A 16,662-nucleotide genomic window follows, 5' to 3' on the forward strand; every position below is an offset into this window, starting at 1 on the left:
TCATATCTAAATTAAGGATTTCATAATCCCTTTCTGAAGTGCTACAAAGAAAGAAATCCTCAACCCACGTCAAACACTGCCAATTCCTCATCCAACTCAGAACTCTGAACAGGCTTCAAGCTGCAATCCTCTGTGTGAGATCTCTCATTCCTGGAATCACTCCACATATTAATTTTATCATTCATCATCTTTGTTTCTGGAATGAACAACAGGTAATTCTCACCAGTGAAATGAAAAGGTGCAGGAAGGGGACTTAGGCAAGAAAGGAAGGAGTCCCAGAGAAGCAGGGATCCAACAAACCTGAAAGAGGAAGGCGTCACCCAAGGAGTTACTGAGGCAGAAGACGAAGTCCTTCTTGGGGTGCTCTGGCACGGCCTGCACAATGCTGTTCTCCACCCAGACAGCGTGCTTGGGGATGCTGTTATGGTCTATGCCAGATCTACCGTCACTCTCGTAGAAAAAGAGCGTGCATCCTGAGGAAACAGAACAGGAGTCTGGGTGACTATCTGGTACTTGGCCAGTGAATGGCTTATAATGAAAACAGTGCTAGCAGAATGAGTCTAGAAATCAAAGCACACGGAATCTAGCATATACAGAGAATTGGGCCATGCTTATAGTCAGGTCTTCAATGAGAGAAAGGTGAAGATCTTAAAATCACAGCCTCAACTAGCAAAGAGCTCCTTTATGCATGCCTTCAAGTTCTTTAAGACACTCGTGTTTTCTCTGTGTGTGTGTGGACATGTGTGTGTGCAAACATGTGCGTGCCAGTCCTGGAGCTTGAAATCAGGGCCTAGGCACTGTGCCTGAGTCTTTTGTGCTTAAGCCTAGCATTCTACCACTTGAGCCACGGCTCTGCTTCTGGCTTTTTCTGGTAGCTTATTGAAGATAAGAGTATCACAAACTTTCCTGACCAGGCTGGCTTTGAACTGAGATCCTCAGATCTCGGCTTCCTGCGTAGCTAGGATTATAGGCATGATTACAGGCACTTAGCCAAGATCCTCAATTTCTGGGAAGAAGATTCCTCATAAGCATCTGAGCTCTTGAGGCCATTTTGCCCAGTGGTGACGATTAACATAGTGTAGAGGTTCTACCAGGCCCTTCCTTACTGTATGAAGACAGTCACTTCTGTTCCACTGGAATCCATTGCCAGTGTGTCACGTGATACGTACTATTTAATGTTCTGCCTAAATTCTCTTCTGCCTGTAATTTTGAAGATCTCTGGGATTTTCAGAAACTCTTACACCAAAGATCAAAATTATCTGTATATTCATCTCTATGTCTTAAGCCAGCATGGATACGAGATAGAGAAAAAGGAAACATGAATGAAATGCTTTTGGGTTCCAAATCAGATTTTCTCATAGCAGAGCTAATCGGTGATGCCTACAGACATCTGTGGTTGTCAAAACATGCAGAGACATGCTACTGACATGTCATGGGCAATGGCTGGTGCTACAGTCTGGATCTTAAATGTTTCCCAATGGCCTGTGTATGGAAGGCTGAGGGCCCCAGGGATGGTGCTATTACAGACAATGGAACCTTCAATAGGTGGAATCTAGGGAAGGCTTCAGGCTCTTTTTTGTTGTTGTTGTTGTTGGTTGTGGGGTTTGAACTCTGGGCCTGGGCGCTGTCCCTCAGCAATTCAGGTCAAGGCTAGCACTGTACCACTTGAGACACAGCACCACTTCCAGTTTTCTGAGTGGTTTCTTGGAGATAAGAATCTCATAGCCTTTCCTGCCCAGGCTGGCTTTGAACCACGATCCTCAGATCTCAGCCTCCTGAGTAGCTAGGATTACAGGTGTGAGCCAGCGGTGCTTGGCTTCTTCAGGCTCTTGAAGGCATGTGCTTGAAGGGGAGCTGAGGCCAGCCGTAAATCTGGGCCACAGGCTCCCATCAGGCCATGCTGTCTCACCAAAGGCCCCAAACCACCACAGCCAACCAATCATGAGCTGAAATCTCCAAGCCAAAATAAACTTTTGCTGTTTATGAGGTGATTATCTTCAGTTTGAAAGCTGACCTACACAACAGGGAAACTGCTAAGCATTTCACAATGCCTAGAATGGTCCCTCACCACTAAGAATTATCTAAAAAATGTCAATAGTGCCACTGCCAAGAATCACTGCTCTAACTAATCTTTACGACTAATATAACACTCATGATCTACAGATGCAACCCAACACGCATCATGAGAGGGCGAGAACACTGAAAGAAGTCTGGGCAAAATTATAAAAACCATTTCATTGGGAAGACCATACAATTGCTATTCTATGCACATATTCACATAGTCTCCCTCTCTCCTCTCCTTTCTTCTCTCCTCTTCCTCCCTCCCTCTCTCTTTCCCTCTATCTTGCTCTTTCTCCTTCTCTCTTGTTCTCTCCCCCCACCCCTCTCTCATTTGGTCTTCCCAAATAACTGATTTTACAAATTTTCAACTTTGGTTTATAATCACCCATAACAACAGGTGATTAAAACTAGCTTTAACTCAATTTTCAACTTGTTCTTCTTTTAAGACTAGTATCAAACAGCAATACCAAGGTGAAGAACCACACTGTCCCTAATAAACTTCTACTTACCTTTATTTTCCCTTGAAAATAACCTCCCAAGTTTTTCACTTGTTTACCAAGTCACTCCAGAGGTTAAATCTGGGTGAAATCTTTTTAAAAATTAATTCTATTGTGGAAGATTCTTTGAGAACGTCAGGATCCCAAATTCCCAGGTGTTCTACTTTTCTTTCTCAATATCTAAGCGTTGCTAAGGAAAAGTCAGCAGTAAGTCTTGCATTTGAGTAGCAATGGCAAAGCCCAAGTATGTCAACATCTAATGGGAACCTGTCAGGATTAACAATCAAAGGGCTCAGTAGCTTGGTGTTCTGGGCCTGGATCCTGACAGATGGTGTCACTCAGATCTAGGTCACCAGGAGAGTGATGGCTCCCTCCTCTTAATGGGCTCCTGGGCTATGCTCCCAAATGCCAGCATTCTGGCTTCCGGGGTTGTTTCTGCTCTGTGGTAGAGCCAGTGCAGCAACACACAGCATACTTTACAATTAAATGCAAAAGGACAATGAATGACAACAAATAGAAAGGTACAGTGAATATATATATGGAAAGAAAGTACAAGATATGTATTCGTATGTAGACTCAAATATATACACAATGTAAAATAGCGTATGATTTACATAAACCTAATGATTACACACATTTCACTAACATCATGTGAACTGTAAAATCAGTGGTATCCTATTGATTCCATTATCTTTTTAAAAAAACTGTTTTATAGGATTCATGTTAAAGGTTTTTCCCTCCACAACAGTCACTTTGTGAAGCACAAATGAACAATTAGAAAAAAATCTTAAGGGTGTTATTCTTCTTGCATGGTGAGCAGGTGATTATTTCTTCCTCTTTTTCTATTTCTCCCTAATTTAACCTTTTTATACGAAAATAACTCTTTGGTAAAACCAGCTGTATCTATACAAAATTGACAAGATAGATTCTAGCTTAATAATACACACAGTAAAAAAAAAAAAAAAATCATTTGCAAGAATGGGGACCATGCCAGGAGTATCAGGGTATAAAGGTTCAGTTAAATCAGATTAAATTCTAGAGATTTGGTTCAAATGTCGATAATACTATATCACGTGTTTAAAAATATGTTAAACAGCCAGGTACGTTGCTGCAGGAATCTCACCCAGCTACTCGGGATGCTGAGGATCACTGCATGATCAAGACCAGCCTAGGAAATGTCAGGAGCCTCAACCTCAAAACCCTAAATACCAAAACACAAAGGGCTGTATGCACCTCACAGGCAGGTTGCATGCCTAGCATGAGTGAAGCCCGGGTTCGGCTCCCCCAGTACCTACTTACTCTCAAGGCTGGTATTCTATCACTTGAGCCAAAGCTAGCTAATTAGAGAGAAGATGCTCATGGGCCTTCTGTGTGGGCTGGCTTCCAAGCACTATCCTCAGGTCTCAGGTTCCTGAGTAGCTAGGACAACAGGATGAAATCATCTTACTTTATCACCGTGGGGATGGCCGTTCCCTCCACCGACACCCAGGTGCGGCCGCCTACCTTTCAGGGACACCCAGTAGTGCTTCCACTTCCTGCGCGTGGCCGACTCCACCTTCTTGTTCTTCTTGTGCACCAGGAAGTTCTTGACGGCCAGCGCGCCGGCCTTGCGCACGGTGCCCTGCGCGGCGGTCAGCAGGATGTCCGACTGGCCCGGCGAGCTCAGCGTGCCGCTGCTCTGCTCGTCGCTGTGCGCCGAGCCCGCTTCCTCCAGGCTCTCGCTGTTGGTGGTACTCATCTCCAGCTCCCTCCGAAAGTTCTCGTACACCCCTTGGCGAGCGGCATCCCCGGTGGAGCTGCTGCCGCTGTCACTGCCCACGAAGGCCCGGCCGGTGGGGGGGGAGTAGCTGGAGTTGGTGGCATTGGATCGCCTGGACAGGAGGTCCGTGTCCGTGGTGGCCCCTTCAATCCCACTGTCGGCAAACTCGCTGCCCTCGCCTGCGTTGACATCCTTGGGGGTGGAAGGGAAGAGAGACACATGCATCGCGCGCGGAAGGCCGAGCCACCGGCTCCACAGTGCCGGGGACCCAGGAGGCTTGGCTGATCCCCCCATTCCCCTGGACTACCCCCTCCTCCTCACCCCAGCCCACCCCACGGCCTGCCCAGGAATCCTGCCGGGGCCTAGCGTGAAACCTAAACAACTCGGAACGTTCAAGAGACACAAAAGAAACAGAGTACACTTCAAAGAGCTTATCATTTACCAGACTCAGAGAAGGCGCTAATTGGCAAATCAGCTATTGAGATCCAGCCATTGCCTTTACTGAGAGAGCTCATTGCTCTCAGCCTCCCTGGCTGGCCTTGAACTCCAGGCAATTCCAAAGACCAATTAATTGTTCTAGAAGTAGATGGTTACAATGCACAAGTAGGTCTTTACAGCTGGTACTTGTTAAAATAAAAAATAAATAAATGAAAGGCCTGCTCAGGAGCCTATTTTATAATGGTGTAACTAAATAGATGGCTAGCATACTACCTCACCCACTCACCCAGCAGGGCCCCGCATCCCAGGAGCAGGCAAGGGTCCTCATGTCCTAATCAGCTAGCTTTGCTTCTTGAAAGCAGCCTCTCACTCCACGTAGTACTAAATCAGTCCATGAGGCCCACCGCTCCCAACTCAGGCTCTCCAATTACCTTGCTCTTTCAAAGCCAGGATGCTAGGAGCCGGGAGCAACAACTCACCGCCCCTGGGCCAAGTGACAGCTTAGGGCAACTGCCAAGATGCTGGGGTATCGATTCCCAACTGAAAAACATTCAGAACTTCCAGAGCTGCCCTGTTCTTCAGCTGAGCACATCCAAGACAGGCAGGTCTATTCTTAAATCAGAAGCTTGATTGCTCTCAAGTTCTACAGGCATTCCCATAAACAATAATTAAATAATGGTAGTAATCAAGGGAGGATAATGACAGCAGTACTGGACAGAACAGCTCAGGAATCTTAAGGATAAGAACAAGACTGGTTGTTGGTCAAAGACAGACCATAGGAACATGAGTCCAACAAAGAAGAGAAGGCATAGTTATATTAGATGGTCTGAGATATCACCATCTTATTATTGAGCCTGTAGTCTCATTTGCAGGATATCACAGCTAAAACATACAAACCCTGAACTGCCATGTAAATGATTTCTCTGGCCTCAAATCTTCGCTGGGAAGCAAAGGGGCAGAATGAGCCACACTCATATGGGCCTGCAAGGCCCAGACAGGGGATATGTGCATTGATTCACAGGTCTCACTTAGTCAATTCCAATTTAAAGAGGTGTTCACAGTTCACCGTCATGAAAAATTCTAATTGAGTAAAGTAAAAGAGGCACAGAAATAAATAAATAATAGAGGTAGAGCATAGAGCCAGACCTGAAATAGAGCAGAGAGCAGTGCTGAAATCATAGTTGGGGGAGGGAGAGGTAGGGAGCAAACTTCTAAGCACCAAGTCCATTCCAGACGGAGTTTAGACCTCCAGCAGTGAGAGGGACTTGGGGACAAAGAAGCCACAGGGGCAACTCAGTGGCAGACTCATGAGCAATGCAATGGTTTGGATGTGGCACATTCCCCAAGGACTCATATTTTAGAAGCTTGGTTGCCAATGTAGCAATGATGGGATGCGGTGGAACCTTTAAGAGGTGGAGCTCAGTGGGCGGTAATTAGGTCACTGGGGCCACCATTCTTGGAAGAGATTGGTGCTGGTGAGAATGGGTGATTCTAAAAAAGAGGGCTCCACTCCTCAGTCCCTCTGGCTTCTGAAATCACCAGGTGATCTCTCCCTATTACCGAACAGCTCACATGATGCGATGTAGCAGACAGCTCTAAAGCCAGCAGATGATGGCACCATGACCTTCTAACTCCAAAGCTATAGCTAAATAAACCTCTGTTCTTTATGAACGAACTAGCCACAAGCATTTTGTTATAGACATGAACAATGGACTAATGCACCCCGTACTTGCTGGCTTATCGCTCTATCTTGTAACTTGCTCTCCTGATTATAAAGAGCCATGGATGGCCATGAAGGACTAGATAAACTTTCTAAAAATCTTCCACACCCACCAGAAAACTCTGTTAGCAACTCACATTTCTCTCTGGTAGGGTTATTTACCATATACTTCCCTGTATGAACAGGGAAATTAAGTAAACTGGGACAATCAAAGGACTTTGGCAATCACTGATACAGATAAACATGAGTCAGGAAGGATAGTCTATGAATTTCTAAACCTTCAGATTTATTTCCATATATGTCAGTCCTTTTCTGATAAAGGCTAGGCGGGCATAAAAAAAATCAATTACAATTGTTTCCAAAGTGAAAAGAAATGTGGTGCTTCTTTCTAAGTCAGGAAAAGACAAGCTACCCTAAGTCCATAGGAACGACCTCAGTAAAAAGGACAGTGCTGACTCCATGCATCTTGTAACTGCCTAAGTTCCAGAACAGGAAGGGACCTCGGAAAACCATCTCCTTGATTAACTGGCAAAGGGCACTAGAGCTGTGAGAACCCCAATCTGGCTGATGGCAGGTGCAGAGCTAGAACTTGTGCTTGCAAGGACCTTTTTGTTATCATATGGCAGCCTCATGGTCCAGCTGCAGGTAGCACCTGGGCAGCTTTTGGCTTATTTACCAAAAACTGCCTTCTAAATTTTGCTGGCGGGGCTGGGAAGGTGGCTCAGTGGTAGAGTACTTGCCTTGCATGCCTGAGGCCCTGGGTTCGGTTCCCCAGCACCACATAAGCAAAAAGAAAAAAAGCCAGAAGTGGCGCGGTGGCTCAAGTGGTAGAGCGCTAGCCTTGAGCTGAAGAGCTGAGGGACAGTGCCCAGGCCCAGAATTCAGCCCCCTCGACCGGACCCATAAATAAATAAATAAATAAATAAATAAATAAATAAATAAATAAATAAATAAATAAATAAACAAATAAATAAATAAATAAATAAATAAATTTTGCTGGCAAAAGCTGAAGGATTGCTCATCTATTTGCCTTGACTTGCCCAAAGAGCTAAAACCTACAAGTAGAAGGAATGGAAGGAAAAGATACAAAGTGGATGAGGAAAAGACAGGCAGAGCACTGACCAGCCGCTTCCCAAGTACAAGCCTTTTACAGGTCACCACCATCCCATAAACCATTTGCCCTCATCAGAACGCCCAGGAGCCTCTCTCCACATTGACTGAGTGTCTATGGACACTTACCTCAGGGTCAGACCTGAACATCTGCTCATGCCAACTGACGTGGTAACCTTGCAAATGGCTCAGGCTGTGCTCACCTCCAAGATGGCTACCAAACTGGGCAAAGAAGTGACTGCTCCAGGTAGCAGGCCTGCTGGTCCCAGCTGAGCTCACATCCTACAGCTCCGTGTAATGGCTGGGGAATGCTCCTCCATCTGTGACCCAAGACAACTCCACCTTGTCTCCAGAAGTGGTTCATCAGGCTCAGTGGTACTCAGCCCCTCACCTGCTATGTGGCCCAGCCCACTAGAAAGAGATGCTGGCAGCCCTGCGCCAACCCCTATTTCATCATGAAGCTTGGGATGCCCCAATACCCATAAGCCTATCCTCTAGCACTATGGGCAATGGGGTAAGACCTGCCAGAGACACAGGCAACACCAGTCTCTCTGCCCTCATTGTGGCACCAATGTTCCTGTGGTCATCTTTTGGAAGGGTTCCTCCTCCTATCTACCGCAGCCTCCAGGACATCTTACATCTAAGCAATATGAGTCTTCCCATTTGCAGAAGTACCTGGAAAACTCTGACTCTTCCCAGCAACAGGCAATGCAGGAGACTGACACCAGAAAACAATGGCATGGAGGATATGTAAGATATTTGCTCCTGGTTAGCATCTGACTCATTCTAGGCTATTTAGCTAAATACCTTGCAACATGCACTTGCCCAGCAAGCACAAGGCCCTAAGTTCAATGACACAGTTTAGTCCCTCAAAAGGAAGAGGAGGAAGAGAAGGAGGAGGAGGAGGGGAGAGGAAGGCCTGGGGGAGTGGCTCAGTGGAGGCGTGCTTCCCTAGCATGCATGTGGCCCTGGGTTTGATCCCCAGCATAAGAGAGAAAGGGAGGGAAAGAGGAGAGAAGAGAGAGAAACAGGAGAGGGGAATGAGAAGAGGGGAGAGGAAAGAGAGTGGAGAAACGAAAGAGAGGAGGAGAGAGAAGAAAGGAGGGGGCAGAGAAAGAAAGGAGAGAAGAGAAAGAGGGGGGTTGCTCCCCAGAATGAGAGAGAAAGAGAAAGAGGAGGGGGAGAAAAAAGAAGGGAGGGGGAGGAGAGAGGGGAGTGGAGAGGAAAGAGCAGAGGAAAGGAGAGGAAAGAGAGAAGAGAACATGAGAGGAAAGAAGAGGAGAGAAAGAGGGGGGTTTGATCCCAAGCATGAGAGAGAAAGTCAGAGGAGAGAGGAGAGAAGAGATAAAGAGAAAAGAGAGGAGAGAGAAGGAGAAAAAGAGAGGACAGAAGAGGGAAATCAGATGAAACAGTAAAATTGGTGACCCTAGCCAGACAGAAGTGCCAATACTGTGTGTGTTCCAGCAAACAGCATCTCCACTCTCTGTGGAGAGATTGCTGAGGAGGAACAACACTCACAGAATAGGGAGGTTCTTACATCCTGCTCTCCCAGGACAAACCCTCCCACCCCAGTACTTCCAGAACACTCCATCCCACTGACAGTTTCCTGAAATGAGTGTGCACATATGCCCCAAGTGCCCAGCTGTAGCCCGAAGCATGCACCAGTTGCTGGCCAGCAGTCTTCTTAGCTACTTATGCCGAGCAACAAATGCCTAAATGAGCTCTCGTATTAACATAGGGAGGCAAGAAGCAAAACCCAAAGCCTGCTGTCACTGTCTTAGAAACTGCAGGGTCACCCGCAGGAATACGGGCTGATGACACACTGCCACAGCTGTACACCGGAGACTTACAAACAAATCTTGCCAGCGGCTGGTTGATGGACAGACACGATTCTGAAAAGGTGATTAGCTACAAATAGCAGGGGCCCTGGGACAATTCAGGGACCAGCAGAATCAACCAGCTACTTGTCGTTCAAAGTCAAATACAATTAGAAACTGCTTTTCTTGCTCACTTTAGTTTCCCTGATGGCGTCAGCTTAGCTTGAATATACCTGTGCAGAGAAGCTAAATACAATCCAATGCATTTGTTAGGGAAGGAAATTTCCATTTGTAGGAGCAATACAAGTATTTCTGCTTTGTTGAATTCCAAAATGTTCCTCTGTGGGGGCTGGGAAGGTGGCTCAGTGGTAGAGCGCTTGCCTTGCATGCATGTTGGCCCTGGGTTCTATGCCTCAACACTACATAAGCAGAAAAAGCCGGAAGTGGTGCTGTGGTTCAAGTGGTAGTGCGCTAGCCTTGAGCTGAAGAGCTGAGGGACAGTGCCCAGGCCCAGAGTTCAGGCCCTATGACTGCCCCTCTCCCCCCCCCCAAAAAAACAGTTCCTCTGGGTTTTTTTCCCTGGGTTTTTCCCCTCTAAATAGAAGAAACCTCACTTCTCACACGTAACTATGCACAGCTATTCTCCCTCTCTCTCTGTTTCTCTTCTCTGACTCTGTCTCCTTGTCTCTCTGTCTATATCATTCTCTCCCCCCACACACACACACCCCGGTTCTTGGTATTTCTTCCTTGATATACATACACTCCTTGAACAGTGTCGGTATAACAGACATTAATTCTTGGCAAATTATTCTGCATTAATCTACAACTCAGTTTTCTCATCTGTTTAATGAGGATAGCAATAGTGTCTATTTTGTTGATTTTTTTTTTCCAGTACTAGGGATCAAAGTAGGGGCCATGCACACGCTAAGCAAGCACTATATCATTACGGTATGTCCCCTCTACAGTGTTTACTTAAGACATCTCAAGAGATAAGAAGAGATCGAATTAGTCAGTGAATAATATCTAGCTAGAACTATGCTCAGCATGGAGTATCTCCTCAAAAACATTAGTTATGATTTCTCCCATCCTCACCTTCCGCCTTCCTTGCATGTCAGCCCTGGGGAAGAAGGCACTGTCTGGCCTCAGCTACCAGCTTCCTCTACCAACGTGGAGGGAAGGATGTCTGTAAGGAACCTGGGAAATACAAGGTCTCTTGGGAAAAACAGACAAGTGCGAGCTTCACACTACTAAGGCGTGTGTGTGTATTGTGTGAGCACGCACACATGGGCATACTAATTGGCAGTACGTGTCTCATGGAATATCCTGCCTGGGATGGCTTTGAACCTCAATCCTCAGATCTCAGCCTCCTGAGTAGCTAGGATTATAGGTGTGAGCCACCATCATCCAGAATTCACCATCACCCACATTCACAAAACAGTACACCAAACCAACAACACAGTGATGTGATCTGCACTGTGAATTAGTAATTATTTGGCATGATTGCTAATAATTGTCATTCCTGACTTGCTAGAAATAGGAGAGAGGCTCGATTTTCCCTTTTCTTCTTTTCCCAGCGTAAAAAACCTCTATGTCTTTTTATGTTTCCAACAACCATGCCTTCTCCTCTAATGATTCCCAATGGGAGTGACTCACAATTTCTCTCAGTACAACCACTGGAACTGAAATTCTGACTGCTACTAAAATGAGACTCCAACATAAGTTGGTAAAACAGTTGAAATACCCCAGCTTCAGAGAACTCCTGACTGGAGAATGCATCATCTCCCTTTGTCTCCCCTTGTCCTGTGGACATGATTCTACCTTGTGCTCATCCTTCCTCTACTCTCTATCCCATAATATGCCACCTACCCACTCCCTTTGCTTCCCTTTCTAGTGCCATCCCTGGCTTCTGCAACAAGCTCTCCGTTGTAACTACTTTCCTTCTGCGAGTCCATCCTGCACACCAGCGACAGATACACCTTCCAAGTGAATGTGAACAGTTGCTCAACATTCCATAGGTGTCCTGCATTCGTACCTGCACTTTGATGTACCTCCTGCACAATGAAACGGAAACACTCATTCCCAGACATCCTCGCAACCTTCTGCTTCTGGAAACATGGGTGTACCTAGTTCCTTTTTTGTTTATTCCTCATTCCCCACCAAGCCCCTGGGGATCAAACCCAAGGCCTTATGCATGTTCTACCACTTGGGCATACCTTCCCTCCCTACCCCCCACATGTTGTTTGTATCTTCTTTCTTTTTGAAGAAAACATCTGTAAACTTTGCTCCAACTGGCCTCAATTCAAGGTCCTCCTGCCTCAGCCTCCAGAATTTTGTTCCTTTTCTATAGCTAGATGGCTCCCCACTCAGAGGAAAAAAGTTGCCATGCCAACTTCTCTGTAACATCTCCTCTTCCCCACTCCAACCAGCTTTTTCTCAAATGTGCTGAGCACCCTCCTACCTTCTAACTCAATAGCCAATTATCCCTTTCCCTTCAAGTCCCGCCCAATTCTATTCTCTCATGGGAGGTCCACATTGACCCCTCTATCCACAACCCTTTAGCATCAGTTCATCCTCACTCGGCTCCAGCTTTCTTCCACAGCCTACCACTTACTTATTACACTGTCTCTACACACACACACACACACACACACACACACACACACACACACACACACTCTCTCTCTCTCTCTCTCTCTCTCTCTCTCTCTCTCACCTCAACTAGCTCCATGGGCTCAGGAATCTTTTCTACTCAACATATCCCAAGGGCCAAGAATAGTGCTGGCATGGGGTAGGAACCCCAAAAATAACTGCTGAATGAACTCACTGCTGCTCATTTCCCACCACAATCTCAAAACAAGGAAAACAGTTTCTCGTGGAAAACATCAAATGTAAATTTGATGTAAAGGATGACTCACTGCCAAGCTCAGCTCACACTCCACTTAAGTTGAGATGACAAACGAGTCTGAGCTATGAAAGCTTCCCATGTGCAACTTTCAAGCAGTCCAGTAGTTTTTACTGTTGTTGTTGTTGTTTTTCTGCTAGTTCTGGTGGCTTGAACTAAGAGCCTGCGCACTGTCCCTGAGTTTATTTGTTCAAGATCAGTGCTCTACCACTTGAGTCACAGCTCCACTTTAGGCTTTTGAGTGATTAATTGGAGATAAGAGTCTCAGACTTTGCTGCTGATGCTCGCTTTGAACCATGATCCTCAGATCTGAAGCCTCCTGAGTGGCTAGGATTACAGGTGTGAGAAACTGGTAACCTGGCAGGTCCCCTTTTATTGTGTCTTGCATGAATGCAGGCAGAATTCACTTGAATTTTTTCATTAATTTTTGGGGGGGAACAGTACTGACATATAAAATCAGCACCTTATACTTGCTAAGCAACACTTCCAACCCTCTTTACCAGCTTGCTTGTACCACAGTACTATTTATGATTCCCACATAGTTGAGAGGCTTGCGCCAATGTCCAGCTTTTTATTGGTTGAAATGGGAGTCGTGTGAACTTTCCAGGACTAGCCTCAAATCTTGATCCTCCTAATCTGAGTCCCCTCAGTAGTTAGGGTCATAGGTAAGAGCTACCACACTTGCTAAGAGAGACAAATTGTTCTGCTTTTAACCCAGGCAAGATATTGTGTCTATGAATGTTCCAATACCAAATAGAACCCATAATACAAGGTAAATACCTGGCAGGTACTTCTGAAGTTTTCCTAGGTCCCCTAGAGACCCTGTCAGCTCTTTACAGCGGCCTGGCTTCACTGCCACATCCAACAGAATCTCATTCCTAGTCACACGGCTCTAAGCTCCAAAGCCAGACCTTAACCCTCAGCTGTGCCGAGAAGCCAGCACTTACATTTTGTTATGACACCACGTGAGTTGAGGAAGACATACCTCCCACTATGTCCAACTGGGAATTTTCCAGTTTTACTATAATTTAATTAGTATTTTTCCAGTTCTAATGGGAAAGAGGAATGGTGGGTGAGAGTCACTGTGTATATGTGGAAATGGAGCAAGGAAATGATGAGACTTGTAGGGGAAGGGATAAGTTGAAAGGGGGAAAACGATGGAAAGAGTGACTCTAATCAGAATATATTGTAATGTAAAGAGACATGTTAAATTATAAACCTCTTGTACAACTATTGCAAAATAACAATCTATCTTTTTTTTAAAGGGATTTTTTTGTCAAGGCTGAATAAATGAGCATAAATGAGCAACTCTCCATGTACAAAGGCAGAATTTTGCTCATAGAGTTGCGCCAAGCAGTAAGTCACAAAGAAACTGGAGGTAGAAAAGAGATATGAGACTGTAATGTCCTCCATTATACACATCATAGAGATTCACAAATATAAAACAAAGGCTCTCTCTTCTGTGATTTTACAATGTTTTTTAAAAAATCTTAAAGAAAAAGACAGTTATGTGAACATGTGATGGGTATCATCACTATCTGAAAACTAATTATTTGTTGATATTGCTATTTCGATCACTAAGTGATAAATATTGACAGATATAAACCACATAAACAGAAGCTCCTTAGAGTTCAAACAAAAAAATCAAAAGGAGTCTGAGAACTGGTGATACAAGCTGTCTCTCAACTACCCACCCAGCCCCACCCCCCAAAAGAAGAACTTGGCAAAGGAAGTAGATATTCCTGATGAAAACAAATGGGCGTGTTTTCAAATAAATAGCTCAATGCTTAATTTATATACCAATAAAGAAAGATAAGGCAAGAAGCACAGGATTAAAAAGAAAATCTAACGTGCCTCCTTAGCACTTCATTCTCATTAAAAAAAAAAAAGTCTAACAGAAGATAAATGAAGTTATTTTAAAATAGATTTCACATGGAAACGTTTTGTCTCAAGAAAATGTGCTTTAGGGATGTCCCGAGATGATACGCAGAAGGGTGGCCAGTAGGTTTCAGTCAGGAAAATGTCCATTTTTTTTTTTCAGCTAGTTCTCTAAGAAATCTATGACCAAAGAATAAAAATCAGTTGGCTGAAGATGCCAACTTGCAGCTTGGATAATGAACTTATTTCTAAGCCATTTAAGCAAAGTTGTCAAACAACCCATAATGTTTTTTTAGAGACACACACACAACTTTTCTAAGAACTTATGATCATCTATTGATAATGCTTCACATTTTATGTTGATTAAAAAAATCAACTCAATGACTTGCTAATCAAAGAAAACATCAAGGATAGCTTCTTGGTAAATTTTCCTCAGCATCTCTGTTCCATAACCACTGATTTTGTGCCAACAGGAGTGGGAAATAACTTATTTCATTTTAGCTGACAAGTTCATTTTTGCTTCTGTACCATTAACTCAGGATTTTGATCTTAAAATCAAAAAGCATAGAAAAGTACAGCTTTGGAAGATAAGACAATTTCCAAAGACCCACAAGACTAGAATTTCAATGTAGCCATGAGTCCTTGTCACCTAATCTCTTTAGATCCTCTTCTTTCTCTCAAAGAAAATGGTGTTGGGTAGGGAGGGGATCTCTAAGGTAAGTTGAATAACCTAAGGCTGAAATGAATCCCTGATCTCTGCTTGGGAGCTTTGCCTTACCCTGTTCCCAATCTATACAAGGATAGAAATTCTGGGAATGTTCAGGTGTTAGAAACTGGCCAGTCAAACCTATCACTAGCACCCTACCTTAGCGCGGGTCCCCTTGCAGCTCTCAGGGTATTGTGGGTTCTTGAGACATACTCAGTAGAGCTGCGCCATAGTACAAGTAGGTGAATGAAGTTCTCACAAGTATACACAAGGGTTCTGAGCCAACGCTTTCCTTAAAAGTTCAGAACCCAGCTATAAAATGGACAGCCCTCAGCAGCTTCCTCTCTTTCCAACTCATCTTCTGAAGGTCTCAGAGTGCAGGAGAGCTGAGCTCCAGAACAGTAAACTACACTTCACCATCACCTCTAACAACCAGCATTGACTGATGTGTATTATATGCCAAAGCCTATGTCATGAGTTTTTCCACTCATTCCCTCCCAGAATCTTGAATCCGTTCACCAGCTCCCATTAGTAAAATCCATCCAGAGGTAAAATGACCAGCAACAAGCTCAAAATCCAAGCTTGGATGTACTTGACCCTCTTGTTTTTGGCAAGACACCAGGTTGCTCCTCCTCTATCTACATAATCAAGAGCCAAGTTCCGGCTAACTCACCACTAATTAAATCCAATGAGGAATCACTGGATTTAATTACAGAAATCAATAAAGGTAAGTTCTGCTCCCAACAGTATAATGCTGTATTCATACTACTGCTTGTACTACAACCTTCACATGCAGCGTGCATGTGCATAAGTGCACATGCTTGCACACACATACACACATTCAAACATATAAATTAAAATGTCTGCCAGAGACTATGGTACATAATATGAGTCACTTCTTAAAATCTAATCTGAACTCTATAGCCTTCCCATTTCAGTAATACATCCAACTACTCAACAAATACAAAAACAGGAAGAATAGCCAAAAACTCTTTTTGATCATTTTCAAAACAAATGAAATCGTTCAGATTATTTTGGATACAACGTATCTTCTCCAGGACTAGAGGCCATGCTCTTGGGCCAAATGTCTGCCAGAAACTTTTTTGAGGGGGAAGAGGAGGGTAAAATTGCTGACAGGACTATTAGCAATTCAGCTACATCACCAGGGCAGACAAGGAGACTCTAATATCTATGATTCAAGCTCACTGGAGAGGTCCCCTGGGTCAAAAACTTTTACTGATGAAAAAGAGAATTCTTTTTCAAGGAAGCTTCCACACCCACTGTCTCTTAAAATACACTGGAACATAGTGGGCTCCAAGTCAGACTAGGAAATGTGGGTGGATGGATAGTGTTGTGTATAATTCCGGGGTTTGTTTCAAGTCATTAAAGATCCTCACTCAACATATAAAGTCAATACAAAAATAATCCTTCTGTTCACTTCATAGGCTCTGCAAAAGGTTTCCAACCATGGAATCCCATTTGATTCTTCAGATGACCCTGGTAGAGGCGGGTGTCATTCTCCTGGGACAGAAAGCAATCCATAAGGCCGACTAGCTTATTCAAGGTCACCCGCTGGGGAAGCTGCCCCAGCAGGATGCAGATATCCTCCTTGGGATTCCTCATCCATAGCACTTTGCATCACATTAAGTGGTGACTTTATGAGACACCACACTTAGATGATCTCACTTCCATATATTAACAATTTCAGAAGGCAACAAGCCAAGGGCCAGAAATTTCAAACACTCACAGAGGAGAATTTTCAGTGGTCCCGATC

At 44.6% G+C, this 16,662-nt stretch overlaps 1 protein-coding gene across 6 annotated transcripts in view; it reads right to left on the reverse strand.

Annotated features, from left to right (window-relative positions):
• Positions 1-16,662, reverse strand: part of Tiam1 (TIAM Rac1 associated GEF 1) — a 347,945-nt gene that overhangs the window by 106,662 nt on the left and 224,621 nt on the right. For all 6 annotated transcript variants that reach the window (XM_070030552.1, XM_070030549.1, XM_070030551.1 and 3 more), the window contains 2 exons: positions 4,062-4,509; positions 301-473 (listed from right to left, as the gene is read on the reverse strand). In XM_070030552.1, coding sequence (XP_069886653.1) covers positions 301-473; positions 4,062-4,509 — 621 coding nt within the window. The remainder of the gene's footprint in view (positions 1-300; positions 474-4,061; positions 4,510-16,662) is intronic.

Source organism: Dipodomys merriami, unplaced genomic scaffold (genome assembly GCF_024711535.1).
Source record: "Dipodomys merriami isolate MVZ:Mamm:240054 unplaced genomic scaffold, mDipMer1.0.p SCAF_2, whole genome shotgun sequence".
Taxonomy (NCBI): Eukaryota; Metazoa; Chordata; class Mammalia; order Rodentia; family Heteromyidae; genus Dipodomys; species Dipodomys merriami.